Source organism: Meles meles, chromosome 8 (genome assembly GCF_922984935.1).
Source record: "Meles meles chromosome 8, mMelMel3.1 paternal haplotype, whole genome shotgun sequence".
Taxonomy (NCBI): Eukaryota; Metazoa; Chordata; class Mammalia; order Carnivora; family Mustelidae; genus Meles; species Meles meles.
This window is the reverse complement of record NC_060073.1, coordinates 10,307,553-10,335,549: the sequence shown is the minus strand read 5'-3', so window position 1 is coordinate 10,335,549 and position 27,997 is coordinate 10,307,553. Positions and strand designations below refer to the sequence as shown.

Sequence of the window (27,997 nt, the reverse complement as noted above, 5' to 3'; positions counted from 1 at the left end):
CAGCCACTCAAGAGAGGATATCCAGATAGATGAGGCTTTGCGGACATGATCAAAGAGGCCTTTCAGCAGAGCCTGATCCTGACTCCCACCACCCCCACCAGCACCCCCTCCGGTCCCCCAACCCCCCGCCCCAGCAGCCGCAGCTGCGCTTCGCAAACCCACCGGAGCCGCCACACCATGTGTAACTCATCAAAGTTTATTATGGCAATGAATTCTACAAACACCAGCGATCCTTCACCCGGTCCGGAAGCTCTCGAACCAGCAGAGTCCATTAGTGATTTCTCTTTACAAATAACTTAGGAGAAGCAAGCACAACTGGCAAGCAACCGAGGGCGCGGGCGGAGCATGTCCTGGAGCACGCCCGCTGACGGCGCAGGCCGGGGGCAGGCACCAGAAGGTCGAGTTTCCCCGCAGGCCCCCAGCACCCCGGGGCCTGCCAGACGCTGGGTCCTCAAGTAGTGGACATGGCAAGGCACGTGTGACTTCCTGGCTCACAGCAGCTCCGGAGTCTGCCCTTGAGACCCGGTTCATACCCGGAACAATCAAGTTAATGCTTCGTTCGTCACATCCCTTTGGTCTACTGCCTTCATTATTACTGAACGCGCTTAAAACCCCCAGCTGCCGGGGGCTGCGAGTGGCACGGAGTCACGGTCCCCGCCCTGTACATTCCGAAGACGAGGGAAAAGCCACGAAAACGGACTCCGTCCGACAGAGCGATGGTGTCTGAGAAAGCACCAGGTGGGAAGTCACTGTTGGGCGTCCTCTGACGTCTGTCTGAGGAGGGGTGCTGGGGCGGGGGGAGCGATGCCAGGGAGCCAGAGGACGGAGATGAACAGGGGCGGGGTGGGGGGAGAAGGGGGGCTGCTGTGGATGAGATTCAAGGCACTAGAGGAGTGGATGGCTGGGGAGCAGGGAATCCCAGAAGTCAACTGGAAGTGGAGGGCCCCAGAGAAGAGGGTGGCGGGGAGGTGACCCGGCCCTCCACTCCTAAATGAGTCCGGCATGACCACTATCTCCTGGGCCAGAACTGCTCCCTCCCACCCAGGCAAGGCGACCCCTTGGATTCTCCAACCAGTACCAGCAAGGTCTGGGGTCCGCCTTCACAATCCCCAGCTTTCTCGCTGCCCTGGCTCCGCCGCCACCGTTCAGACGAGCTCACAGAACACGCTTCTCTGACACGGGCCTAGCAGAGTTCAATTATGGCTTTATGGGACTTAAAAGTCAGCAAGTGTTCTTCCTAACTGCACTCTCCCCCAATCCAACCCCAAACATGGTGCGTGGGGCAGGCCATCCTTGAAAGGACCAGTAGACGCGGAGTGGCATCCCAGGCCGTGGGCACCACGCTGAACCCGCCAAATCCCAGGAGAGAGGGAGGGGGCGAGCAGCGGCCGGAGGCCAGCCCCCGCCTCACTGAGATCACCGCATTTGGTTCCAATGTCCGCGAGCGCAGGCACAAGTACGCGTCCTCAAACACGTGCTCCTGCTCGCTCACACGGACACTCACGAAGAGGTACCGAACTCCCCACCTGGCTAGCACCAGAAGACCTAAGCCAGTCACTAAAAGGAGGCGCTCCCTTCCCCCAACTCCCGACCCCCGCCCTGGGAGGCCAGGGCACCGGAGCGGCCGAACCAGTCACACTGCCTGGTGTTTTCCCGGCCTCCATGCTCCCAACCAGCTCCCCACAAGGCCCCCCTGTGCTGACACAAGTCCACTTCCAATTTAACCTCGAATCTCAGTGGCGCGTGGGCTGAGGGCCGTGGGACCGGTGGGAGGAGAGAAGGGCCGAGGGCCAGGATGCTGTCTAATACCCAGGCCAGGTAGGACCCTGAGGTGGTGGAAACCCATAGGGAGGCGCGGGCCCAGGGGGGTAGGGTGGCTGAGGGGGGCCTGAGGGCTGGGGCTGACCTGGGAAGCTCGGGAGCGGGGTCTGCGTTGGGTAGGGAGGTCTTCCTCCTGGCGAGAGGTAGGGGGCCTGTTGAGGATAACCAGGACTGGGGGCCCGGCTCCCCGCCAAGGGGTACCCGGGGCCGGAGGCAGCAGTGGGGGCCACGGGATAGCCTGGCCGGGGAGGTGTGCTCCGCTGTGGGGACCAGGAGTAGCCTGCGGCACCCCGGGGTCCCGGGTGGGCTGCCGGGTAAGGGGGGCCCAAAGGCCCCCCATAGGGAAAGGAAGGCTGGGACACCACAGGGAAGGGGGCCGGCTGGAGCGGGCCCTGGGCGGCGGGACCCGTGGGAATGCCAGGGGACGGGCTGTAGGGCAAAGGGTAAGGAGGCACTACGGAAGGTGGTGGGGACGGCTCTTTGGCCACAGGGGGTGTCGCCGGAGGGGCCGGGCGAGGCGGGGGCGGCGGGCGTGGAGGAGGGGCATCACCGGCCGGCTCCTGGGAAACTCTGGGCTTCCTCATCACATCCTGGAGCTTCTCCACGCGCACCCTTCGCAGATGGGACAGCATCCTCATGGAGGAAAAGTTCTCCAAAAACGTTTCCAAGGGCACCTCGCCCTCCAGGAACTTCTCGGCCATGGCCTAGAAGATAGAAGGTCTGGTGACAACAGGGGACTGCGTGGGATCCCAGCTGCCCGTGCTCCCTGGGGGCAAAGTTCAGCTGCAGCCCTCCCCCTCAGCCCGCTGCAGGGGCTCCCTGCCTTCTCTGGTCCCCACCGGGGACTTTCTCCTTACGGCCCTTCTCACTGCTGACACATTCCACCTGCACTCGCTGGGGTCTTCCGTCTCCCTCACCAGAACGGCCACTCCTGGAGGGCAGGGGCTGTGCTGGCTACTGCTGTCCCCCGCCCCGGCACCGTGCCAGGCTCACGGCAGCTCCCGCATGTCCGAATAACTGGACGAACACTACACCCAGAGCGCGGAGAACTGGAGGGAGCCCGTCTGCCCACAGACTGAAGACACGGCCAGAGGCAGGCAGAGCAGAGGCCAGGCAGCCGGGGTGGGGCTGGGGGCCGAGAGGGCCTCCCCCGGACTAATGGTGTCACCCACCTCTGCCGTCTGCTAACTCCCCTCATCCCAGCTTTGCAGACATCCAGCGCTCGCGCCAAAGGGCCCCTGCTCCAGGGCCTGACCCCACCCACGGAAGAAGGGCGCCACGACGGCCGCCTTTTACCTCAGACTCTTCTTCTATCTTCATGCCTTCGATCTGCAGGAGGTCTAGCAAGGTCTCCGGCTGCAGCGCCGAGGAAAATTTCTCTGGAAGGGAGGGCAGAAAGACTGACATTCTACAAGCGCCTTTCGATTCTATGTTAGGGACTGAGCTTTCGGCAAAGACTCTCGAGTGTTCTCTGTGTGCTCAGAGGCCGAGCCATGGCTCCCGGGGGGTCTGGTGTGGAGCCCCGTGGAGCCCAGTTCTCTGAGGTCACCTTCCTGAGCAGAGAGGGGCTCTCTCTCTCTCTCTCTCCCCCAGACCTCGGCTAGCCAGCCTTCCCAATGCCAGCAGGATGAAGGACTCGGGCATCAGAGCCCACCAAGCAGCCCCAGCCCTGTGCTGCCGCGCAGCAGGGGAGGCGAGGCCCCAGCACTGCCTCGGCACCAAGCTTCTTAGGGGCAGAGACGAGGACAGCGCTCCCCGCCGCCGCTCACAGATGGCAGGTCCCAGGACACAGAGAGCTCAGTGCAGCTCCTCAGGGCACAGAGGCCGAGCTGGCGGGGTCACCCAGCAACAGCACGGGAGGTGGGCTCTCGACTCCAATCCCAAATCTAGCCCCAGAAGCCTGGCCACGTTCCTCTCTGAGCCTCATTCTTCTCATCTATGAACCAAGAAAAACAGGACCCTCCCTTCCAGGCTGTTGCGGGAAAACGAACGTCAAGCACTCAGCACGGGGCCAGCACGGGCTCCTGCTCACGGCTGGTGGCCCTCTCCTGTCCCCGGGAAGGGAGAGGGAACCCATCCTGCCGCACCATTCTGGGAACTCTTCCCAGGCCAAGCTCGAACGGAGCCCCCAAGTTAACAGAGAAGCGCCCCAGACCAGACCCCCAGGCCGCCCCTACCCAGCTTCGCCTTCTGCTCCTGGCACCGCTCCACCAGCTTCCGGAGCTCCTGGTACTTGTCCGAGAGGTTGGAGCGGCTGATCTCCAGGGGGCCTTGGAACTCCAGGTTCCTCTCCGCCAGGCTCCGGTTGGTGGCCAGTGCCATCTCCCGCTCCAGCTGCAGGTCCTGGACCTGGAAGAACGGGACGCTGACCGTGAGAACCGTCACGACCGGCACCCCCACGCACCTCGTGGCAGGCTATACCCGGGGCCTCTGGGACGCACCGACCCCGATGGGAGAAGAGGATAACACCCGCAACGAGGGCCCTAGGGACCTGGGTTCAAACCCTGAGCCATGCGCTCTGAGCCGGGCGCCTCACTGAACCCCTAACCCAACACCCCGGGCCATGGACACAGCCGGGACGCGGCTGAAGGTCAGCAGCTTGCCCAAGGTCACGGGAGGAGCAGCCAGGCCCAACGCAGTCCTGCAGAGCTCCAGCAAGCCGGGGGACCACTAATGTGAACAACTCAGAGGCTTTCCAGGAGGGAAGGGACCAAAATCCCAAATTACTTATCCCCGAGATTCTGAGGCAAGAGGCCTACTCTGACGTGCACTGAGATGGCCTGAGTCAGAGCACAACGCTGAGTCCGGGGAGACTTGTCCTTGCTTCCCAGGCCACACGTCGGTCCTGCAGAGAAGCTGCGCAAATGAGCTAACAGCGGGCCCCCAAGAACTGGAGGGGCTTCACAGCCAGCGGGAGGCCCACACCAACACGGGCGACCTGAGGCCCATACGCCAACCTCTGCCTCTGGCCGTGTCCCCCTGAGAGCATGACCCCAAGCAAAGCAGCACCTTCCCCTCAGCCGGGTCCCTTGCGACCATTAGCAGGCAAGGCGACAGACCCAGGAGCCCTCCCCAGGCCTGCTCCAGCCTGCAGCTCCATCCTATGCCCAGGAGTCCTCTACCGAGGTGGGCGGGCAGTCGGACCCACCACCTGGAGACCGTCGTGACTGTGCACCATCAAGAGCCCCACGTGGCATGAGAAGAGAGCGCTCAGCGCCCAGGAGGGGGCTGAGGGCACGGGCGCGCACGAGCACCTGCTAGACAGGGGCCGCCACGGTCAGCGTGTGATGAAGGGACCGGCTCAGCAACCCCCACCCCAGCCAGGGGTGTCCCTGTAGCCTGCCCTCCTGCTGCTCCCCAGCCATGGAGCCTCAAGCTCCGAGCTCTGGGGCGGGCCTGGAGCCTGCTCATCTCGCTCCATACCTCCCTTCCCTCCACAGGGCGGCTGCTGGGGCCCAGGGATCGGGGGGCCCACCGGCCCTCCCGGGCGCCCACCGTCTTCTCCCTGGGTCTCAGCCAGTATCTCAAGCTGTGTCACTCAGCCCTGTGTCTTGCCCTGCACATTCCTGCCTGTTCTCCCACATCCTCCCCCAGATCTCTCTCCGTCGGGGTTCACTATGACGCCCTCCACCAGTCCCGGAGGTGAGGGCATACTTAAGACAGTTCCGGCACCCCGCCCAAAAGAGCTCGCCGGCCTGCCTGGACCCCCCACCCAGGCACTGCCCTCTGTGGAGACAGGCCCCTACCAGCCAGCTCTCTTCTGTCCAAGCAACATCCACACCGCACCCTGACCGGCTCCTGTCTCTGCACGGCCGCACAGCGATGTGTAAAACTGGGTTCCACTGACCACGGTGGAAACGTCACCCGAGGGGATCTGCCAATCTAAGGAGCTCGCCCTACTTCGCTTCCCCTCGATCCCAGGAGTGTTCTTGCCCTCCAAGAACTCCAATCAACTGGTCGGGCTGGCGGCACGCCACAAAATTCGAGTCGCCTTCAGCCCCAGGGGTCGTCTGCGCTTAGGTTTCCTGCCATCCCGTGCTTTGGCATCAAGTCTACAGCCGCTCAGCTTGGAAGTCCATTAATTACACTTATGTCAAGGCTCACTTCACCAAGTTACCCGTCCTTCAGAGCAGGCCTTGGAATTTCCAGAACGCCATGCTCAAGGCAGAGTCAAGAAACACTTGGTGCTTCATTCACAACAGACAAACAGAGGATGAACGGAGTCCAGCTCAGTGCTGGCTGGGCCAGACTCTGGCCAGGTCACGGCCTCACTGACTGCTGAGGCACGCTTGGGGCTCGACTGGCATGGGCTTGGCTTCCGGTGTTCACTGAGCGAGGCTCAAGGCAGCAGAATGCGCCACACCAAGTCCCCCTACCTGCCCTCCCAGCTTGCCCCCTACTTCACCCGGCCCCTCCTCTACTCCCCCAGCAAAGATTGCTCACTTGGTTAGTGGGGGAGCTGGGGTCAGCTGGGGGCAGCCACAGCACAAGGTAGGAAGGGGCAAGGGAACACGGCCTCGCGGGGCACCCCTTACAGAGCAGGGAGAAGACGGACAGGGTGTTGAGAACACAGCGTGAACCCCCAGCAGAGACACACCATACCTGGCCATCAGGGAAAACAAAAGTCTATTCTGAACGCTAATCCGATGAGCTTGGCATTGCTCGTGCTTGTGTCTGTCCCCAGCATGAGGGGCACCAGGCCTCACTTCCAGAGCTGGGGACAGGCAGCAATCACTCAAGGTGGGACTGTGCGTATACCCAGCTCTTGGCCACATCCAGCCACCTGACCTCGCAGGGGTCAGAGGGTCAAGGAGACGGGAAGGCAGGGAAGGCCTTTATGAAGCAAAAAGCTCTACACACTCAGGGTTATTTTATTCCCATGGGACTGGGATGGGCAGAGACGGTCAGGTGCCAGTGATTATAGGAAATGGGGTCAAACAGGAGATGAGCCCATACCCCAGGCCAAGGACGGCTCCTCCCAGAGATGAAGGGCTAGACAAGGTCCTTGGGGAAAGGCAGCCACAAAACATTACCAGTTCTTTCAGAAACCGCCGCAGGGTCAGGCTGGAACAATAGTGGGGCCTCACAGAGGGGCCCTGGACACCCCAGAACTTCTAGAAAGCCCAGGAACTGGATTCAGATCTCGGGGACTTCTCTGGCTTGGTCCAAACCGGGGGAAGGCCACAGAACAGACAGAAGAACATGGCCCCAACTCCCACTGAGCCAGTGTCCCGAAGCAGGACAGCAGTCCCATCTGCCAGCCTTCCTCGGGCCCCGTGACAGCCTTGCTCTACCTCGGGGGCCTCCTGGGCCAGCCGGTGAATGGCCTCTGGGTCATTCTGCATCTCCTCCAGCTCCTCCAAGGTCTTGTCTTTCAGAGTCTCCATCTTCCCTGTGAACAAAGAACAGAGGGAAAGACCACACTGCAGTTTCCCACGATGCTTCCCCTCAGCAGAAAGCCTCAGGGAGGGGCAAGGATCCCACCAAGCCCATCCAGGCCACCCAGCCATCCCCTGTCCCCAGGAGACCAGGGAGCCACTCCTTCCCCCAAACCATGAGCAGCAGGATAGGGCAAAAGCCCTCGACAGCCAGAGGCAACACCATGACTCCCTGGGGTACTAGATAAAGCTGTCCAAGGAGCACCCAGGAAAGGGCAGGAGGAGAAGTCAGGCCATCGGGGACAGAGACCAAGTTGGGTCCAAGGCCACCTGTGGGCCCTGATGCGAGCAGGCCCTCTTGGAAGCATCCATTTCTTTCTTTTTTTTTTTTTTTAAGATTTTATTTATTTGACAGAGAGAGAGAGAGATCACAAGTAGGCAGAGAGAGGGGGAAGCAGGCTCCCTGCTGAGCGGAGAGCCCAATGCAGGGCTCGATCCTAGGACCCTGAGATCATGACCTGAGCCGAAGGCAGACGCTTAACACACTGAGCCACCCAGAGGGCCCAGAAGCATCTATTTCTGCCTGAAACACACCCGGACCCTCACACGCGGGGGCCGTACGGCTTCAGCATCCCAGGCTCAAGGGCATCGTTGCCTGTTCTGCTTAGTGCCCCGACCCCCTGGGCTTTCCCTCAACTGTGCTCGGCGACCGCCGTCCTCTCCACGTGCCACAGAAAGGGGCTGTCACATGCAGGGCCACCTCGGAGAACAACAGAAGTCATCAAACTGGCCCCCAAGGCACTCAGAAGGCAAAGAAAACCGACCGATGCCAACAGAACAGCCACTGTGACAGAACAGCTGGTTTCAGCGGCCCTCCCCCTCCTCTGTCACTCTGCCAAGAGGGACTTCAAGAGTCTGTGTGACAGACAGAGGGGTCACAGCCGAGCCCCAGGAGGGAGCCCCGGGGACAAAGGGAAAGAAGTGCAGATACGCCGAGGCCACTCTTCCTTTCTACTCACTGGATCTTTCGTCATCTTCGTCCTTATAGCCCTGATGTAGACCTTCCTCATTACAAGAGTGATGTTTGTTCTCAAAAGATTCCAGGTTCCAAAGAGATCGAGACCAGGAGGCCCCCGTCCTCCCTGGCAGCGGCGCTCAGCCTGCATGAGCCCACGCTGCCTGGCACTCTGGAATCAAGGACCAACGTGACACCTGTGTGGCCAGAGGGGACCTCCGGGTCCTAGCTTCCCCATCTGGAACGGAAGGCGACGGCCTCTCCGAGGTCATCAGAAGGAGGAAAGGAGAAACTGACCAACAGTGACAGCCTCCCACTGGCCAACCAAGTGCTGGTTTACTCCTCTCATGCAGGCATAGCTGGGGAACGGTGCCCCTCCTCAAGCTCAAAATGAGTTTCGACAACAAATTACAGGGTCACCCCACTGAGAAAGGGCTAGCCAAACAGAGCGACCACCACCATCTCTGATCTCCTAAAGGCTCCACATGGTCCCCAAGCTCTAAGGCAAGGAATAGCGAGTTTTGCTCATACGGTCTCTCCTGATCGCGGGGGGACGGGACAAGCAACTGTCCCTTTACAGGTGGGCATCAGAAAGGTTAGTGAACGGCAGAGTGAAAATCCAGACCTCCTTTCTGTCCCCATCTTACTCTGCTGCTCCAAAACCCTTGGTCTGAAAGCTAGAGCAGGGGAACGGCCAGCTGAACAAGCCCCGGGAAGGAGAACACTGCTTCCCACCCTGCACACCGAGGGAGTCCGCCATGAACCAGACCAGCAGGGCAAAAGTGGACAAGTGGAGCAGCACTCTGGAGACAGACCTGGTCTGAGTCCCCGCCCTGCCCTTCCTAACCGAGGGTCCGCCGACAGCTGGGACCTCCCTGAGCCTCGGGTTCTCCATCAGCAAAATGGGCTGGCGTAAGGTGGGCTGGCGTAAGGTTCGCAGGCGTAAGGTGCGGGCTTAAAACAAATACTGGCGGAGGACTCGGACACCACAGAAATCATGTACTACTGTGGCCGACGGCGTGGCCCAGATCCCATGCCGATCCAGGCTCCATCACAGAACCGGGTGTCCGCGGGCTCCCACAGTCGGGGCTGAGCACAGACAGCTCAGAAGCTCAGGCCCGGGCAGCTGGCTGACCACACGCTCCCCACGCGGTCGGCAGGGTGTCTCCAGAGGCCCCGGCAGGTGCACTCCGACACACAGAGCACGTGTCCCCCAGCCCCCTCCCACAGCAGGTGTCACTGTCCAGGCTCGGTAAGTCCCACACGAGGCAGCAGGGCCTTGGGCGGCAGATCACACACGTTCTGGTCTCAGGACACTTTTTACCCCTAACAGTACTGAGGAACCCGCAGAGGTTTCCCTCATGTGGATTTTAGGTATTAGTATTGGCCGTCTTAGGTATTAAAAGTGAAAAATTTTTTAAATTTGTTTTGAGTGTTCTAGCAGCTTTCACTGGACTAGCCTGGAACTGGAAGCAACGCAAATGATCTCCAATTAGCAAAGAGTCTTACAAGCGGCTCTCCGGCAAAAAGGGAGAAATCGACGTCTGCGACTTGAATGGATCTCAAGGGACTTTTTCTGAGTGAAAAGTCATTTATAGAACATTCTGCTTATATAACATAGGATTCTTTTTATATGACCTTCTGAAGATGAGAAGGTTGTCGAGACGGAAAACATGCTCGTGGTTGCCAGGGGGAAAAATTGTTAAAATACAAGACCACGCAAGCACCCATATGCCGGAAGCCACCAGAAGGATGACATGATCGCATTCCGTGTCCCCTCTGAAAACCACTGTATATTCATTCAGGAGACACAGTAAAAAGCAAAATAATGCCCTAGATTATGAGAATTATTCCGATCCACAAGCAGCCTGAAAGTGTCTCAAAGAACCCCCGCCAAGGGCCCCAGGGGAACACACTTTGAGAACTGCTGGCCTCGAGGTTAGGAGAATGGACTCTGCAGCCAGACGGCCTGGGTCTGAATCCCTCCCTGTCATTTACTGTTTGACCTCTTCATGCCTGGGTTTCTCTGTCGGAACCGCCGTGGTTGGAAGGCAGCGGGCACCGAGTAAGCACCTGCATTACAAGGACCCTCGCCACCAGCTTATGTGGTGAGTACCGCCACCTTGACCTGACGTCGCGGAGGCCCGGACAGGGGGAGTCCCTTGCCCGAGGTCATGCAGCTGGGCAGTGGCAGGGCCCTCCCCGTGGGGGCTTCGCACCATGCCCCTCGAGATCGCCAGAGTCCCGGGTCCTCCTCCAGTCCCAGAACTCTCCAGGACTCCTCGTGTGACTTTTAACTAAGTTTTCATTTTAACTAAGCTACCCAGGGCCAAACTCGTGTGGCATCTCTGGCCTTTCCTTGCCCTTCGTCCAGCACTCTGACAGAGGAAAAGCGAACACCTCGGAGAGGAAGGGGTTCGTCGAGCAGTCCGTGCAGAGGAAGGATGCAAAGGCAGGGCTCGATCCCGTGTTGTCTCTCCTGAGCGACCTCTTTCGGGACCCCGGACACACGTCCCTCGGGTGCTTGTGGCTTGCCTCGTGTAGGCAGAGTGTGACCGGGCCCGGGATGGAACTGAAGTTTCAGATTTGCAACCCCATAGCGGGGGGCAAGGCAAGGCAGTGTAGACGCCGCAGCGTCCAGACCAACCAGCAGAACGTCGAGGCTACAGCTCCTGAGAAGACACCCCAAGCTCTGGCCAGCTCCGTGGGGAGCTCCACAGAGAGCATGCCTGCGACACTGTGGGGCTTCTACAGGCCAGGAGACCCACGCTCCCCAGGGCCCAAGTCAGGGGAAGCCCAAGGGGAGGATCTGTGCTGGGCTTGAAGCCCAGAAGGCACTGGGAGCACTGGGGGCACTGGGAGCTACCTGACTGGAAGGCAGTGACGCAGAACCCACCCTTCAGCCAACTGAGAAGACTGGCTTCCTTGATGGGCTCTTCCTTCCCCAGCCACTTTCTTTCTCCTTCCCCCGAGAAAAGGGAAATATTTTCACTAGAGGAAAGTCACCAGAACAAAAACTTTGTAAAGCATTCAAACATTTTGTACCTCTCTGAACTGCTTCCTCACTGGGGCTCCCCGAGGCTGTCACTGGCATCTCTGTGAGCCAGCGTGTGTCCATCCTGGGAACAGCAGTGCGCGTGCGTGTGCGTGTAATGGACGTCTGTGGAAGCAAGTCCCCTCCCCAGGTCACACGAAGAGGGGCCCAATGTCACTAGGACTGGCGTGGGGCTGCCGCTGCTTTCATGAGGGGTGGGATGACAACAGCACCAAGCATGTAACTTAACAGCAAAGCTTGGCGGTAAGTGACTGCAGACATTTAGCTAGAAAGGGGACTTTGCTGGGTTAGAGAATGGTGGCCAATCAAGACATGAGAGATAACTCTGGGGCACACTGAAGTGTGCAGGCCCTCTACCCACCACCCCAAATGACAGGCTTCCTCTCCAGTCGAAAGCCCCACGCCTGGTTCTGTTTGATGGCCTTGAAATCCCAGAGACACAAAAACCCTGGAACTTCCAGCTTATGATCCGAATAATCACTGTCTTTCAGCCGGCGAGAATTCTCCCCAAAGTGGCCACAGACGAAGCACACAGCTCTCCTCCTGAGATCTTCCTCTCCCACCGCACGTCCCTGGTCGGGGAATCCCATCCCCAGCGGTATGCTCTGAGCTGAGGTCACCCCTGCTTGCACTTGGAAGATCAAAGGGATGGGAGAATGTTCCAGCTCCTGTCTGTGATGACTCTCTGCCACTCCCTGACTGGGAAAAGATGACCGCCCCCACATGCAGAAAAGAAACTCTCCTGTGTTAATCCCCTTTCACAGCAGACATCACAACAGGCCACACACGGTTTAAATGCCTCGAGAACTTCAGGTCTGAAACACCTCCGTTTCACCGTAGGTCAACCCCCGTTAGCTGGAACTCCCAAGGGCAGCCTGGGTCTTCTGGCATCCCAGAGGCGACAGGAAGTGAGCCTCGGCACATGGCAAGCAGGAGCGGCCGCAGCGGCACGGGGGCCACGGCACTTCCAACTCCACCTTCCCTGGTCCCTAACTCAACATCCCGATATCCCTCCAGCTTCTACCACGCCCATTCCACAGGTGGTGACACTGAGGCCAAGTGGCATACAGCTTGCCTGTGCTCACAGAAGAGGGGACACCCGGTCTGGGAGCCTGACCCTGGCCTGCTGCTCCTTCCACCAGGCTCCCCGCCTCCCCTGTGTCCGGGCCTCCTCACACCACCTCACGGTCACAGCAGGCACGTGTAAGAGCAACGCATCCCCACTTCTTCCAGAAGAAGCTGTGTGCTCGGGAGTCCACACCCAAATGTGCCACAAAAATCCCTTTTAGGGACTAGACTTTCCTTACCTGTGAAATGGGTATAAACAGTCCCTGCCAGTCATATGGCTCCTTTCTTCTGAGATCAAAGCCCTTTGCGCCCCCCCCCCATTAATTTATATAATTGCTCCAGGAACCAAAGCAAACAGAAAGCTTAATTACCTCTATCTCAGAGATGAAATGAAACCCAGAAACAAATAATAAGGGTATTGCCCAAGGTCCTGTAAGCTGCTGGGGTCAGACCACTGAAGGTCCAAGTCCCTTTCTGTCCCTGGCGTTTTAACAGCATGGGTGTCTTTGCCCCACCGGCTCCGCCCATCGCAGGAGAGCCATGAAGACAGTTTATTTACAAGGTTGTCCAAACTGCAGAGCTTCCAATCCCACGCAAGCCCACTGATCATCCAGGCCCATCTTTGGTCCCTGCCTCCAGGACGGAGGTGGCTCACATCCTCACCCTCTGACAACAGTTCTGGGCCTGGGCTTTACTGGGGCATCGCCCAGCCCTGGAAGTGACCGATGCCTTTCCTTCTGAAGTCACAGAGACCTCTCCTGATTCTCAGGGCCTCCCAGTGAGGCTGAACACAGCACGCCCCTCCCTGGGTTCCTAATTCGGAAAAGGCGAGAGAGCACAGGACACTCTGCCCGAGGCTCACAGAGCAGGCACCCCTGAAGCCTGGGCACCCGCTGCCAGCAGCGTCCGCCTCCCAGTCACTTGATGTGCCAGAAAAATCCAAACCAGCACTTCTCAAATTGGCCACAACTGCCAGGGATGTCACCACAGAGAACTGGGACATGACTGAGAAGTTACCTGGGGACCCACGGCCCAGGGGCTCTGTCTCTGGAGGGATTGACAAGTACAAAGACCGGGCCCCTCAGCACCCCAGGCCCTGACTTGGATCCCCTTCTGCTTACCCATGTGCCCAGGAGGATGCTGCGTACTTCTCAGGTGCTGTCTGGAGACCACTGCTTGGGGGAGGGGACAGGAGAGAAGACAACAAGCCCCTTGGAAGGCAGGGAGATTGTCCCGTTCACCTCTGTCTTCCCAGTACCTGGCCCAGCCTCCGGCACGCTGACAGCTCAAAGCAGTGCTTGCAGGAAGATGGACCCAAGCAGGGAGGGAGAGACCGAGGCAGGACGGGAGAAAACAGGTCCGTCCGCTGGCAGACAAGTCAGACAAGACACAGAGGAGCAGGAACAGGGCTCCTTCCCCTTCCTCACGCCCTCCTTCATTTCTCCATGCCTTCATGGAGCCATTACTACATGCCAAGAACTGCACAGACCCCATCAAAGCAGGCAGGATGAAGGCGGGCGGAGGGGTGTGAGTAAACGCCAAGTTCTCACTGTGCGCCAGGCACAACCTGAACATGTAAACACGGATGCTAACTCCCCCAACTCAATTCCGTGTTAAACACCAAAAACATCGCCAGCACTCACAGCGAGGGTGGGTGTGAAGGGATGGGACGCAGGTGGGGGCCGGTGGAGCAAGGAGCGGGGAGGCAGAGGTTCTGAGGGCTGGGGCATGAGAAGCCTGCCAGGCCCCCTGGAGGCCGGGGGTGGGGGGCACTGCTGCTCGGGCAGGGACAGGAGTCACGGGCCACAGGCAGGTGACAGCAGGGCGCCAGGAGGAGCCGCTGCAGACCCACACGGCTGGGAGACGGGGAGCAGGAGGCCACTGAGGCAGGCAGGCGGCTACACAGCCCTCACAGGTACAGTGAGACAGCTCCTCTTCTGCGGGGTGATACCATCGAGGCAAAGGAGATCACAGACAGGGAACAAAGTGGGAAAGACGACGCACGCGCTAATCTGTGTTCCCTCCGCAAGAAGAGAAAATCGCAGTTTCCCTGCCAATAAGCCAAGAAGGAAAACAACTCTTTTCCTTTTGGCTCCCCTGCAGCTTTCCCTACAGCAGAGGTCATGAACCTGGCCATCTACAAGGGCCAGGCCCGCCAAGGCCACGCCACTAGGTAGGGAGAGTGTTCCTTTGGAAAGCCGGGTGGCTCAGCCCAGCTCGGGCACTCCCCAGGGGCAGGAGGGCAGCTGGGCTTGGCCAGACCTGCCAGGTCTCCCAGGGAAGCGAAAACTCCAGGTCCATGTGACACCTCTCCACTTTTAAATTTCAGTAGCCAATTAAAAAATTGTAAAACAACAACAACAGGCGGGGTGTGGCTCGTCAACACCGCTCCCTCCAGGACAGACACGCGCCTACCCCAGAACAGATTCCATAGGAAAGAAGGGGGCTCAGGGGTGAGGTGACAAAGACCTTTCCCAGGCATCCTGGAGCTCACCTCCTGCCACCATGCTCTGCGTCTGGGGGCTGACCAAGCTGGAGCAGCAGCAAACAGAACCAAGGGCAGCCCTGGGGGTGCGGTCCCTGGGCCCCTCCGGTGCAGACTTCCACAGAGAGGAAAGTCCCAGGCCACTGGCCCTGCAGCTCACGGTCTCAACTTCCTTCTATCACTTGCTATCCTGACTCAGTCCATCTCACATGCCTGGACCATGGGGAACAGGATCGAGTGAGGATAGCAGACCCAAAGGCGACTCCACTACACCCCAGGGGCCTTAGGCCAGAGGCAGTGCCCTTTCCCACCACTCCCTGGGGTGGGCAGGAAGGGACCAAGAATGGAGCTGTGGACAGGGGATGCTGGGAAGGGTTCAAACTTTGGGCCTTCTTCCAGATCTGTCTTTAATGGGGAGGGAGAGGGGGGAGAAGTAAGGTCTGGACAGGGCTTGCCCAATGTGGATCTTTGCCAGGACTATTCAGCTCAAAACAAACAGCTTCAACGGGTATTAGATCCTTTACAAGGATAAACTTAAAAAGTGAAGACAGAAAGCGAAATGCACTCTTTTTTTTAATATTTTATTTATTTGACAGAGAGAAATCACAACTAGGCAGAGAGGCAGGCAGAGAGAGAGGAGGAAGCAGGATCTCCGCGGAGCAGAGAGCCCAATGTGGGGCTCAATCCCAGGACCCTGGGATCATGACCTGAGCCGAAGGCAGAGGCTTTAATCCACTGAGCCACCCAGGTGCCCCGAAATGCGGTCTTTTCTAAGCTCAGATCCGAATAAGGTGTGCTAGCCTTGGAGATGGCTGGCGATGCCCAGGGCCCCTTGCCTCTGTCTGAACGACCAATGCCAGCTCTCCCCCCGACAGGACGTAGAGAGAAGCACAGAATGTGGACTGATGCCCGGGGTTTGTGCTTTGGCTCCACAACCCTTTAGCTGTGTGACCTTGACCAAGTCTCTTAACCTCAGTTTCCTTATCTGGAAAATGGGTACCACGATGGTAATCCCACCTTAGGGGTTGTGTGCCTCAGAAGAGCAAATGGCCCTGGAGAGGGCTTGGCAACCTCTGAGCACTGAACAAATATTAATTACTCTGCCTCTTGGGGGTCATCCAATGATTAGGGGTAACTCTTGATACCCTTAGGGCTCAATATTGAGTCAAGCAAATGTGGCTGCTGCAACTGATTCAGAAGATCGAACTGGGACTGAGCAGGGTGCCTCTGTTTCCCCAGCTCCCCCCGCACACAAAGCACAGTTCCGATCGCTGCTCTCCTCACCGTTAGGAGACCGTGCTGACCTGCCAGCTACTTCAAGCCCAGAATCACACTGCAGGGAGAGTTGCAAAGGCTCTGGACTTCTTGTAAAATTTCCCACATCCACGTACGGCAGCATATGCAGTTCCCATAGCAACCTGCACAGTTTGGTATGCCTGAGTTACAGAGACCTGGCCCCATCCCACCCCTCCTGTCCAAAACACCTGTGGTTCCCTTAGAAACCTTCCTATTCCCGCTGCTTAATGAGAACAGATTTGTTGACCTGATCTAGTTTTCTTTCCCTAGAATGATTCTAGCCACGCACCCAAGTATCAGACCGGTCGTTCAGTCACCTGACTTCCCACCAAAGTTAATAAAAACAAAACCAAACCGTCATGGACTGCTCACCTGGTCCAAAGCAGCATGAACCTGACCTTCCCTTTAATTTGAAAAGTTGCCATGTAAGCGCCAGAAGGGAGCTTTCTTAAGTTTTCTCTCTAGGGAATTTCTGGGATTAGGGCAGGGAGCTCCTCCCCACCCGCCAATGCTGAACAGTTAAGACAGCAGGAAGGGAAGCGGAAGGAGTTCAGGGCCTAAGAGCCAGATATTCCTGGATGGAATCCCAGCTTGACCTTCTACTAGCTCTGTGACCTTGGGCAAATCATTGCATCCTTCTTACTCTGCTTCTCACTACCAATGTCACGGGCTATTGTAAGGACTTAAAGAGAAGTAAGCAAGATAGCCTCTAGAGGGGCTAGAAAAACCACCAAGCGGGCACTAGGTAGCATTAGTCCACACACTCACATTTTACCACCATTGCAAAATGCTGCCCGACACCCTGGCCAGGCACCCAGCTGGGCTCGGGAGGGAGGGCAGGTCCTCAGGAGGCAAAGCGTGTGACTTTCCGCAACAGGCTCCAAAACCATCTGCACACAGATCCCCAGATACAAGTATGCCCGCACACCGACGACGAGGGGGGACGCAACCGCTAAGGACGAGGCTTTTTTGAAAGCAACTGTCATCTTTACATAATTACGTAACAACCACATGCTCCTCAGGTCCACTGAATAACTCCATCTGACCGCCTCCCTTCTCCCCACCCCCCCTCCCGGAGGCAAGCCGCTAAGTGAGAAGACCCAGGAAGGAAGAGCCCCTTTCCTGCGCCGAACACCAGGACGCTCGGAGTGGCTCCAAGACTTCAGCCAACTGCTTTATCTACTGGGTGGGCCGCTGACCAGGCCAGGGCGGTCCATCAGTAGAGAACTCCTGCGGACCCTGAGCCTGAGGGCGCCGCTGGCAGGGCGTGGGGCCCCTGGCTACTCACAGTCCTTGGACAGCCCAGCTCACCCCCGAAAGGGCCCCCTCCCAAGCCTGATGACCGTCCTCCCCTCACCCGCATCCCAGGGGTGGCTCCACTCCACTGCTCACCTTTCCCTTCCCCCAGACCACCTGCCCCGCCTGAGCCCCATCTCCATCATGCCCTCACTCCCAATCCTGCAGGCTACCCCGACACCTCTCCTGTCCCATCGCCAGGGTTCATCTAGTCACTGCTCCAGCCACCTGTGGAGTCACTTTTGGAAGCACTGCTGCCAGCTCCCCCTGCCCCCCGGAAGCCGGCCATCTCCCCTCCTTCCCTCATCCCACCCCTCCGGCTGTCGGGACCTCCACCTCCAACCTCTTTACCCACTCGCCTGGTGTGCCCTGTTGTTTTCTGAGTTTTCCAGTTTTCTAAAAGAGTTCTCCTTTAAAATATTTCTCCAAACCCCCAGAGAACTGAACAGATGGCAGAGACCAGGCGTGGGGTGGGGAAGGGAGGGAGCCTTCCTCTTCCAGCTCAGTCTCCCCCAAAGCCACCTTTCAGAACCCCTCCCTCCAGAAGCCCCCCCACCCCACCCCGCCAACTCTCTTTCAGCTGTGCGAGCGCACCAGCAGGGCAGAGAGAGAGAGCGGGTGCTCCTGGGCACTTCCAGAGCTCTGCAGGGCTCCCGGTGCAACTCTGGGAGAAAGAGCCAGGGACACGTCCCAGAGGAGCTGACATCTGAGGGACAGGCAGGCGTTTTCAGGAAAGGGAAGGCCCAGGGCAGAGCATTCCAGGCGGACAGAAGGCAAGAGCAAAGCGTGGGTGCTACAGCCAGGAATGCCTCACTGACAGGAGTCAAACCAGGCTTTCCCGCCACCACTCGGCTCCCTCCCCAAGCCTCGCTGGGCCACCAGTGAGAAAGAAACACATATCACATGCCGAGCACTTACGATGCACCGAGCCGTGTCCTAGGCACTCTGTCTGCAGCAGCTGGGGTGATCCTCACACCAGGCCCTCGCGGCTGTGTTGCCTTCGGCTTTCCTCATTTTACGCATGAGAAACCTGGGTCAAACAGAAGACTTGTACGTGACCCCAGTCTCATAACGAGGAAGTGGCAGAGCCCGAATTTCACTGTGGTGGTCTGGCCCCGGGGCCCTGACCCTTCACCGTGGCACTATGCCACCCCCTCAGTCAAGCGCACGCCCATGCAACACAATGCCCAGCTCTGGGGACAAGCTTAGGACGTGGTCGTTCTCGCTGACATCTTTCCATTAGATTTCTAAAGGACAGAGGCTGGCCACACAAGACCCCGGGGCTCCGGATCTCCCAGCGCCTCCTTCAGGCCCTGGCCTGCAGGGAAAGAAAGCCCAGTGGCTAAAGGCTCTGGGAGACAGACAGACCCGTGCCCTCGGCCACTACTGGCTGGGGAGCTTGGGCGGGCTACTCCATCTCTCTGGACCTCGGTTTCTCCTCTGATACGGGCCTGTTTTAAGGATGAAATGAATCAGTGCACTAGGAAGTCCGATGCCTGGCTCTCAGGGCAGGCTCAACACGGGATCAGAACCGCCTTCATCACCACGGCTGAGCTCCCACCCGGCCCACTCCCTCTGCAGAGGCGGAGGACAGACAACTGGACATTCTTCCGGAGGCAGTGTCAGTCAACGATGCCATAGAAATCCAGGGGCGGGATGTTAACACAGATCAGTAATGCTCCGCTTCAGTCAATACGATGGCCAAGAAACAGGTTATTTAATAAGTAGCCCATTCTCGAAACTTCCTGACAGTAAAACACAAGCGGGACACCCTGCAAAGTCTCTTCCTCCTGTGGCCCATGGCTCAGCCTAAAAGAAAACCATCCTAAGATACTCCACACCCAACGGCCACTTTGTTTCTCCTTTGCCCCAACTGTTCAGATGACTCAGAAAGGATCTCGGGCTGCAGCTCTCTGCCTCATCCCTACACCTGCCCCGCACTTCCGAACCTGCATCGGTCAAGCTGAGCACGCAGGTGCCACCACCCCTTCAGGAAGGAGCAGGATTAAGGTCAAGGCAAACACCCAGGAGTCTGTATGAGGTCACTCAAGGTCTGTCTGTTCAAAGGCCAGGACAACGAGACCACTGTTCTCACCGATTCGGGGCCATTCCAGGCTGGTAGAAGGTGAGGCACCCGTAGACCCCCCCCCCGCCGCCAGTGATGTCTGATGCTATGAACTTCTGGGTCCCCCAGAGGCAGGCAGGTCCATTGAGGGCAACAGCGGAGCCCCAGAAAAAGAGAAACTAGGCCAGAGCCTCTTCATATCTGCTCTTGACTCAGGCAGGGATCCACGAAGCCCATTATCAAACCCGCAAAGGCCATTATCAAACAGGCAGACTCCCTATCGGCAGCTACACCGGGCTCTGGACTCAGTTTCACTCTCCAGCAAAAGGCCTACTCTGAGCCAGCCTCTCCAGCAGCTGCCTGCCTGGTTCTAACAGACTCCACCCTCTCCAGCCCTCCCCCACACACCCCAGGAATCTCTAGAGAACACAGCCAATCAGAGTGCACACGTCCCTGCTTAGAACCTTCCATAGCTCAAAACCTTGTGCTCCTTGGCTTGGCATACAAGGCCCTGTATCAGCTAACCCCGAACCTCCCTTTTCAGCTAGATCGCCTTCCACGCCCTCAGGGACTGCTCACCCCACCCCAATTCTCTGTGCTACCTACTCTTCCCAGAACAAGCAACGTGCTTCCAATCACTTGATAAAAACTCCCCCCCCAAAAAAGGTCAGTATGACAGAGATCCTGCCTCCCAGCCTTTGCTCTTACCATTCCCTCTGCCTGGAGTTCTCCTTCCCATGCCTTCTCCAGCTGGAAAATGCCTTCCCGTCCTTCAGATATCAGCTCCTTCTCCCACAGACCTCATCCCACCGTCCCACGATGGTGTGTAAGTACCACCTAGCATGCAGCACATAGGAACCCGCATGCTTCTCCAGCCAGACCGTGAGCCAGGCCACTCAGATCTGCACCCCAGCACGAGGTCAATGCCTAGCAAACACAAGGCACTCGATGAGTGCTGACTGGACAGAGACACCCACTCTGTGCCAACATGGAGGAACAGGGACCAGATTTCTCCCCTGCCTCAACCAAAACCAGACAAAATAAATGGAACAACAGTTTTCAGACATTGGACATCACACATTGCAGGAAAGGGATTCCTGAAAGGCAAGAACAAATGATTGGTCCCCAAAACTGCCCCCTGACCTGCTCCCTGCCCAGAAAGAAGTTCCAGGCCATGATAGAGGGACAGAGTGCCTAGGCGAAGCCTGACAATCTCGGAGCCCGACAGTCTCCCCAGGTTGGGGAAAGGAAGTTGGGAGTCCTGGGAGGCCAAGGCAGCCAGACTTTACAGAGCCTAAACCAGAAAGGAGACAGCAACACAAAGAGAGGACTCTGGAAATCTGCAAAGGGTCCCCCTCTATTTTTCAGCTAAATGCTGAGACTACAGATCAGGATTGGGGGGAACAATCCTTGGACTGCAAATTGAGCCAAGAATAATCTGTATCTCAGCCAGAGTGGAAAAAGACAGTAATCCACAGGGTATCCATGGAACACTGAAGAAGGTGCTATCTTGTTAGTGGGGAAAAATTAACCCCGGCCTAAAGATTGTTCTGATCCAGGTAACAAAACTTAAGAGCAAGACGTTAAAGAATGAAACTGTTTCCAAGTAACTTGACAGTATCTCAAAACAACGCCCAAGAGGGGCACCTGGGTGGCTCAGTGGGTTGAGCCGCTGCCTTCGGCTCAGGTCGTGATCTCAGGGTCCTGGGATCGAGTCCCGCATCGGGCTCTCTGCTCAGCAGGGAGCCTGCTTCCCTCTCTCTCTCTCTCTGCCTGCCTCTCTGTCTACTTGTGATCTCTCTCTCTCCTGTCAAATAAATAAATAAACAATTAATTTAAAAATTTTTTTAAAAAAATTAAAAAAAAAAAAACGCCCAAGAATATACACAGATATACAAAATATCCAGCACCCAAAGGGGTAAAATTTGCACCACCTGACATTGATCAAAAATTACCAGACATACAAAGAAGCAAGAAAGCGGAATCCATAACAAGGAAAAAATCAATCAACAGGAACAGACTCAGAAATACGGATAACAGAATTAGCATAAAAGGACATAAAAATGGTCACTACGACCATATCCCACATGTTCAAGAAGCTAAAGCCAAAACTGAGCATGTTAAGTAGAGACATGGAAAATATAAAAAAGACCCAAATCGAACTCACAGAGACAGAAACTATAATGTTGAGATAAAAAGCATACTGGATGGAAGTAACAACAGACTAGGCACTGCAGAAGAAAAGATCTGTGAACCTGAAGAAATAACAATACGAACTACCCAAAACAAACCACAAAGAAAAAAATGAGAAGACCAGGGGAGAAAATAAATGAAGCATCAGAGAGTTGTGGAACAACTTCAGACATCCTAATATACTTGTAATTGGAGTCCTGAAAGAAGAAAGAGAAAAGAGGATAGAGAAACTATCTGAAGAATTAATGGGCTGAAAATTTTCCATATTTGATGAAAGCTATAAACCCATAGATCCAAGAAACTCAACTAATCCAAGCACAATAAACATGAAGAAAACTATACCACAGCACATCACGATGATTAAGTTGTTTAAAAGCAGTGATAAAAAGGGGTGTCTGGGTGGCTCAGTTGGTTAAGCATCTGCTTTCGGCTCAGGTCATGATGCTAGGGTCCTTGGATCAAGTCCCATGTCAGGCTCCCTTCTCAGTGAGGAGTCTGCTTTTCCTTCTCCCTCTGCCCACCCCCTGCCACTTGTGCTCTCTCTCGCTCACTCTCTCTCTCAAATAAATAGAATCTTTAAAAAAAAAAAAAAACAGTGCTAAAAGGAGAAGGAGAAACAGCACACTCGAAATGGAACAACAACAAAAAAAAGGACAACTGATTATTCACAAGAAACAATGCAAGCTGGAAGACACTGGAACCACATCTTTAACTGTAGAAATTAAAAAATCAGCTTAGAATTCTATACTCAGGGAAAACACCATTCAATAACAAAGGCAAAATAAAGACTTTCTTGGACATCTAAATGCTGAAAGAATTCATCACCTGTAAGAAATATTAAAGGAAGTTCTCAAATCAGAAAGAACATGAAACAAAATGGATCTACAGAAGAATGAAGAACACCAGAAATGATAAACATGTAGGTAAATATAAAACATTTTCTTTTTGATCTCTTTACATAATAATTGACTGTTTATGGCAGAAATAATAACAATGTATTGTGGGATTTATAACATATGTAGAAGTGAAACATGTGACAACAGTACAAAGTCCAGGAGGGAAGAAATAAATGCATACAAAATGGTATAATATCATTTGGTGATAGACTGTGACAAGTTAAAGATGCATACTATAAATCTTAAGGCAACTGCCAAAAACAAACAAAAAAAGAGTTATAACTAATGAGCTAGCATAGGAAACAAAAGGAAATCATGAAAATTACTCAACCCCAAAGAGATCAGGGGGAAAAAAAAAAAAAAAAGGAAATGGGAAGAAAGAATATTGGACAAATTGGGGCACCTGGGTGGCTCAGTGGATTAAGCCACTGCCTTCGGCTCAGGTCATGATCTCAGGGTCCTGGGATCAAGCCCCGCATTGGACTCTCTGCTCTGCAGGGAGCCTTGCTTCCTCCTCTCTCTCTGCCTGCCTCTCTGCCTACTTGTGATCTCTCTCTCTGTCAAATAAATAAATAAAATCTTAAAAAAAAAAAAAAAGAATACTGGACAAATTGAAAACAAACAGCAAGATAACAGTTAAGTCCAATAACACTAATAATCATATTAAATATAAATGTTCTAAACATCCCAATTAAAAGGCAGAGATTGTAAAAAACTGAAATTTACAAAATGCAAAACCTATCTATGCTTTTTACAAGAACCCATTTAAAGACACACATAATTTAAAAGTAAAAGGATATAAATACATTAAGCAAACGTTGATTTTTCTAAACACTATCCTTTTTCAAATTGTGACAAAACATATATAACATAAAATTTACCATTCAAACTATTTTAAAGTGTACAGTTTTGCGGCATTAAGTACATTCACACCATTATACAACCATCACCACCAACTAGCTCCAGAATTTTTTATCATCCCAAACTGAAACTCTATACTCATAAAACACTAACTCCCCATTCTTCCCTCCTCAGGCCCTGGCAATCATCATTCTTCTTTTTGACTCTGTGAACTTAACTACTCTAGGAATCTTACATAAAAGGACTCATGCAATATTTGTCCCTATGTGATTGGCTCGTTTTGCTTCGCATTATTTCTTCAAGTTTCATCCATGTCATAGCACATGTCAAAATGCCCTTCCTTTTTAAAGCTAGATAATGTTCTATGGATGTACCCCATTTTGTTTGTCCATTCATCTGTCAGTGGACACTTGGGTTGCTTCTACCTTTTGCCTACAGTGAATAATGCTGCCATGGACACCGGTGTACAAATATATTGGTTGAGTCTCTGCTTATACTTCTTTAGGACATATACCTATAATTGGAATGGCTAGATCATATGGTTATTATATATTTAATTTCTTGAGGGATTGCCATACTGTTTTCCACAGCAGTTGTGCATCTGACATTTCCACCAGCAATAATATGGGTTCTAATCTCTCTGTATCCTCTTGCCAACACTTCCGAGTTCTTTTGATAACCGCCATCTTAACTGGTGTAAAGTGGTATCTCATTGTCATTTTGATTCGCATTTCTCTAATGACCAGTGATACTGAGTATCTTCATGTGCTTACTGGTCATTTGTATATCTTCTTCAGAGAAATGTCTATTCAAGTCCTTTGCCTATTTTAACCAGCCCATTTTTTTTTTATTTTGAGTTGTAGTTCTGTATACAGCCTGGATATCAATCCAATAATTTTTTAAAAGCTGGACTGGCTATATTAATATGAGATGAAGTAGATCTCATTACCAGGGGTTAAAAGGGTCAATTCATCAAAGAAATGGCACTCTAAAATGTTTATGTACTTGATAACAGAGCTTCAAAATACACGAAACAAACACTGACAAAACTACAAGGAGAAATAGACAAATCAATAATCATAGTCATAAATTTCAATGACCCCTTTTTCACTAATTGATAGAACAAGCAGACAGAAAAGCAGTAAGCAGTTAAGACTTGAACAGCACCACCAACCAATTTCACTGACAATTTATATGACACTCCACTCAACAAACCAAGAAGCGCATTTTCCCCAAGTATTCACAGAGCATTTACCGGGGAAGACCATATCCTGGGTCATAAAACAATTCTCAGTAAATTAAAACATCTCCAATCATATAGAGTACATCCTTTGTTTACAAAGAAATTAAGTTAGAAATAAATCAGTGTTTACTGGACAGAAAGAGAAAGTATCAGTATAATGCTGACTTTGTGTCTTCCGCTACTTGTAATCCTGCCAAGAAGGGAATAGATACATTAGCAGTGGGACTAGAAGTATTTAAATGTCTTCAATGCTAGGCATACCTGACCTGGGCTATCTGTTTGATAACCTGTTCATGGTTGAGTCTCTCCTGTTCTCCTCTCCTGCCCATCCTAAGCCCCAGGGGCCCCACTTGTCAGCACCAGTGAAATCACGACAAACCTGTTTTGGGGTTTGCTCAAGTCTCTCACAGAAACCAGCCAAGGGGAAGAGAAATGCAGCAGGAGGAGAGGACCTGGCAGGTAAACATGCCTAACAAAGCACCCAAATGCTCAGAGACCTCACCTTACAGCGGTGTCTGAGTTACAGGGTAACTATCCTGGAACAAACTGGAACCTTATGAAAACTCTAGACCCTAAGCAGAAACTAAGAGAATTTCAGAACAACAGAGATTCAGCAAGATTAAAACAAGGTCTTCAATGACCTGATTATGTCAGCCTGGAAAAACCCTACTGGTACTGGCCAAAAGTATCCAGAAATGCTTCACATGGCTAGTTAGCCCAATGCCCTTTCAATGGATGATTTATGCCAGATTAGCAAATTTCACCGCAATAAGTAAACAGAAAACGAGACTCCTTAGAAACAATGTCACTTCAAGTACAGAAAATCTACAAACTCTTTAAGGTGGTGCTTCCCAAATTTGACTTTCAAAAAGAATCACTCAGTGCCTATGTTAAAAAAAAAAAAAAATACTGATTTCTGGGACCCCTCCTGACAATTTCCAGAGGTTTGGCTCCATATTTTTAACATCTATCACAGACAATTCTTTTTTTTTTTTTTTTTTTTTAGATTTATTTATCTATTTGAGAGAGAGACCAAGAGTGTGAGAGGGGAGGGGCAAGGGGAGAGGGAGGGAGAGAGAAAGAGAGAGAGAGAATCCTCAAGCATACTCCCTGAGCATGGAGCCCAACACAGCGCTTGATCCCAGGACCCCAAGACCATGACTGGAGCTGAAACCAAGAGCCAGATGCTCGACCGACGGAGCCATCCAGGCTTTCCTAAGAATCACAGATGATTCTTAAGGTCCAGTAAGAACATCAGCTTTGAGATGAGACTAAGGGGTTAAAAATGCTGACTTGAGGGGCACCTGGGTGGCTCAGTGGGTTAAAGCCTCTGCCTTCAGCTCAGGTCATGATCCCAGGGTCCTGGGATCAAGCCCCACATTGGGCTCTCTGCTTGGCAAGGAGCCTGCTTCCCCCTCTCTCTCTGCCTACTTGTGATCTCTGTCTGTCAAATGAATAAATAAAATCTTAAAAAAAAAAAATCCTGACTTGACACTTCCTGGCCATGTGACCACATTAAGTAACATCTCTGCCACTCCCTTGCCATCTGCAAAATGGGATCACCACCTACCTTGACACGTTCTCAGAATTCACTATGTTCACAAGGTCCCTAAAACAGTGCCAAGAGCACATGGCAGTCAAGCAAGAAATCAGAGCTACTGCTACCTAAAAACCAGCCAGCAGAAGCTGCCCAGATGAAGAAATCTGAAGTGAAATGTTCTACCTAATGGAGATTACAAAGGCAACAAGCCAGTTTCCAAGATAATCGAGGAAAAAAGCCCTTCTGGGCACTATGACCGCCAAGAACAAAAACTCTCACTTCAGCAGCAAGTAGTTCACCCAAGCCCTTCCTCCCACCCAGAACCACAAAGTCCAGGCCTGGGCAGGGCTGCAGCTTTGCACAACAACCAAAGAAAGTCCTTCCTCCCCAAATCCCTCTGTCACCGCCACCTCCAACTCTAGGGCCGACAGTCCTGAGAGTCAGATGGCAGCATCCTGAGGACACCAGTAGTAAACAGGACTCCTGGAAAAGAGGCAAGGGGCCAATGAAGAGAGTGGGAAAGTTCTGACTCAGCAACAGAATTAGTGAGTGAAGGGAAGTGAGTCTGTGAAGTTTCCAGGGCCGAAGGAGACATTTCCAGGGTGGGTGAGGCCAGACACTGTACTGAGAAGGCACTGTCTCAGGGGCTGAAACCCCAAGATGCAGGGTCCACTCTGCCAGTAACTCACAACATAGTCCCAGGTCACTCCTTCTCCCACCCATAGGTGGGAAGATAAGCACCTTCTTGGCTGTAGGGAGGAAATCAGGAGGAACCAGGCACCCAAGGGAGATACACTGACACATAAATGCCCCACTGTCCTTTGTACCCAAGAGGAACCGGACATATACTGGCGAGAGATACAAATATATACAGATACACAGATAGACACACGCACACCCCAATGCCCTTTGTACCCAGCAGGTCCAGGGGTAGGGTTGGGTCAGGATGCTGGGCACTTCTAGTCTGGGTACAGAAAAAAGGAGAACAGAGCCGAGGTTGAAAGTCCCTTTCTTTCACTGTCCTGGGGAAAGCACAGGCAGGGAGTCACAGATCAGAGTCCCTGGGACCCTACTCTGCCACCGGCCTCCCCGTGTGACCTCTGGCTCCCACTCCTAGGGCTGCTTTCCCATCTGTACAATGGGCGAGCTGGCTCTAACGTCACTAGAACTGTGCCCAGCAAGATGCTCAAATATGGGGTGGGGGGTGGAGGGGGGCGGTGGGGCGTGGGGTGGGGTGGGGCGTGGGGTGGGGCGGGGCCCGAGGCGCCACCCGCAGGGGGAAGGGAGGGAGGGCACTAGGGGCAGGGGCGCCGGCCTCCCTCCCTTCCGAGGCGAGGGGCAGAGGCGCCGGCTGCAGTCACGCGCCCCTCGCACCCAATCACCGGCCTCTGCCAGAATGAGGCGGACAGGCGGGGGCGCGCCGGGAGCCACTGCCAGCGCCACCCCCTTCCCCGTCTTCGCCCCTCCCCGGGTCCCGCTCACCTGCCCCCGGCCGCCGCCGTCACCGCTGCCGCCACCACCGCCGCCGCGGGTTAAACCACGGCCCGCGCCCACACTTCCGGGGCCCGCAGGCCCGCCCCCTCCCGCCGGATGTGACTCCGCGCCAACGTCCGGGACTGGGGACGGGGCCCGCGCCGCTCGACCCGCACCGCGCTGGACGGGCCGCGGGTCCGAGTCACCGCGACACCGCTGCCCCCTGAGCACCCCCCCCACCACTACACACACTCGCAGCACCCCCTGGGCCACACCCACGGGAGTCCCCGCGAGACCCTCCCGTCAGCGGCT

At 54.7% G+C, this 27,997-nt stretch overlaps 1 protein-coding gene across 3 annotated transcripts; it reads right to left on the bottom strand.

Moving 5' to 3' along the window:
• Positions 1 to 180: 180 nt before the first annotated feature.
• VPS37C (VPS37C subunit of ESCRT-I) lies at positions 181 to 27,997 on the bottom strand. Of its 3 annotated transcripts, XM_046015752.1 has the most exons (7): positions 27,695 to 27,997; positions 18,333 to 18,444; positions 7,897 to 7,959; positions 7,116 to 7,213; positions 3,999 to 4,170; positions 3,118 to 3,200; positions 181 to 2,525 (listed from the first exon to the last, which is right to left on the bottom strand). In XM_046015752.1, the coding sequence occupies exons 4-7, from the start codon at positions 7,206 to 7,208 to the stop codon at positions 1,803 to 1,805; spliced, it is 1,071 nt and encodes a 356-aa protein (XP_045871708.1). In that variant the 5' UTR covers positions 7,209 to 7,213; positions 7,897 to 7,959; positions 18,333 to 18,444; positions 27,695 to 27,997; the 3' UTR covers positions 181 to 1,802. The 3 variants fall into 3 exon arrangements, with proteins under 3 accessions (XP_045871708.1, XP_045871707.1, XP_045871709.1); XM_046015751.1 differs by lacking the exon at positions 7,897 to 7,959 and having other exon boundaries at positions 27,695 to 27,996; XM_046015753.1 differs by lacking the exons at positions 7,897 to 7,959; positions 18,333 to 18,444.

Excerpts from the sequence above, each read along its gene's own strand:
- VPS37C (XM_046015752.1), bottom strand. The coding sequence starts at position 7,208 with ATGGAGACTCTGAAAGACAAGACCTTGGAGGAGCTGGAGGAGATGCAG. Across the intron at positions 3,201-3,998 it reads GGAGCAGAAGGCGAAGCTGG|AGAAATTTTCCTCGGCGCTG; the intron begins GTAGGGGCGGCC and ends CCTCCCTTCCAG. Across the intron at positions 2,526-3,117 it reads AGATAGAAGAAGAGTCTGAG|GCCATGGCCGAGAAGTTCCT; the intron begins GTAAAAGGCGGC and ends TCTATCTTCTAG.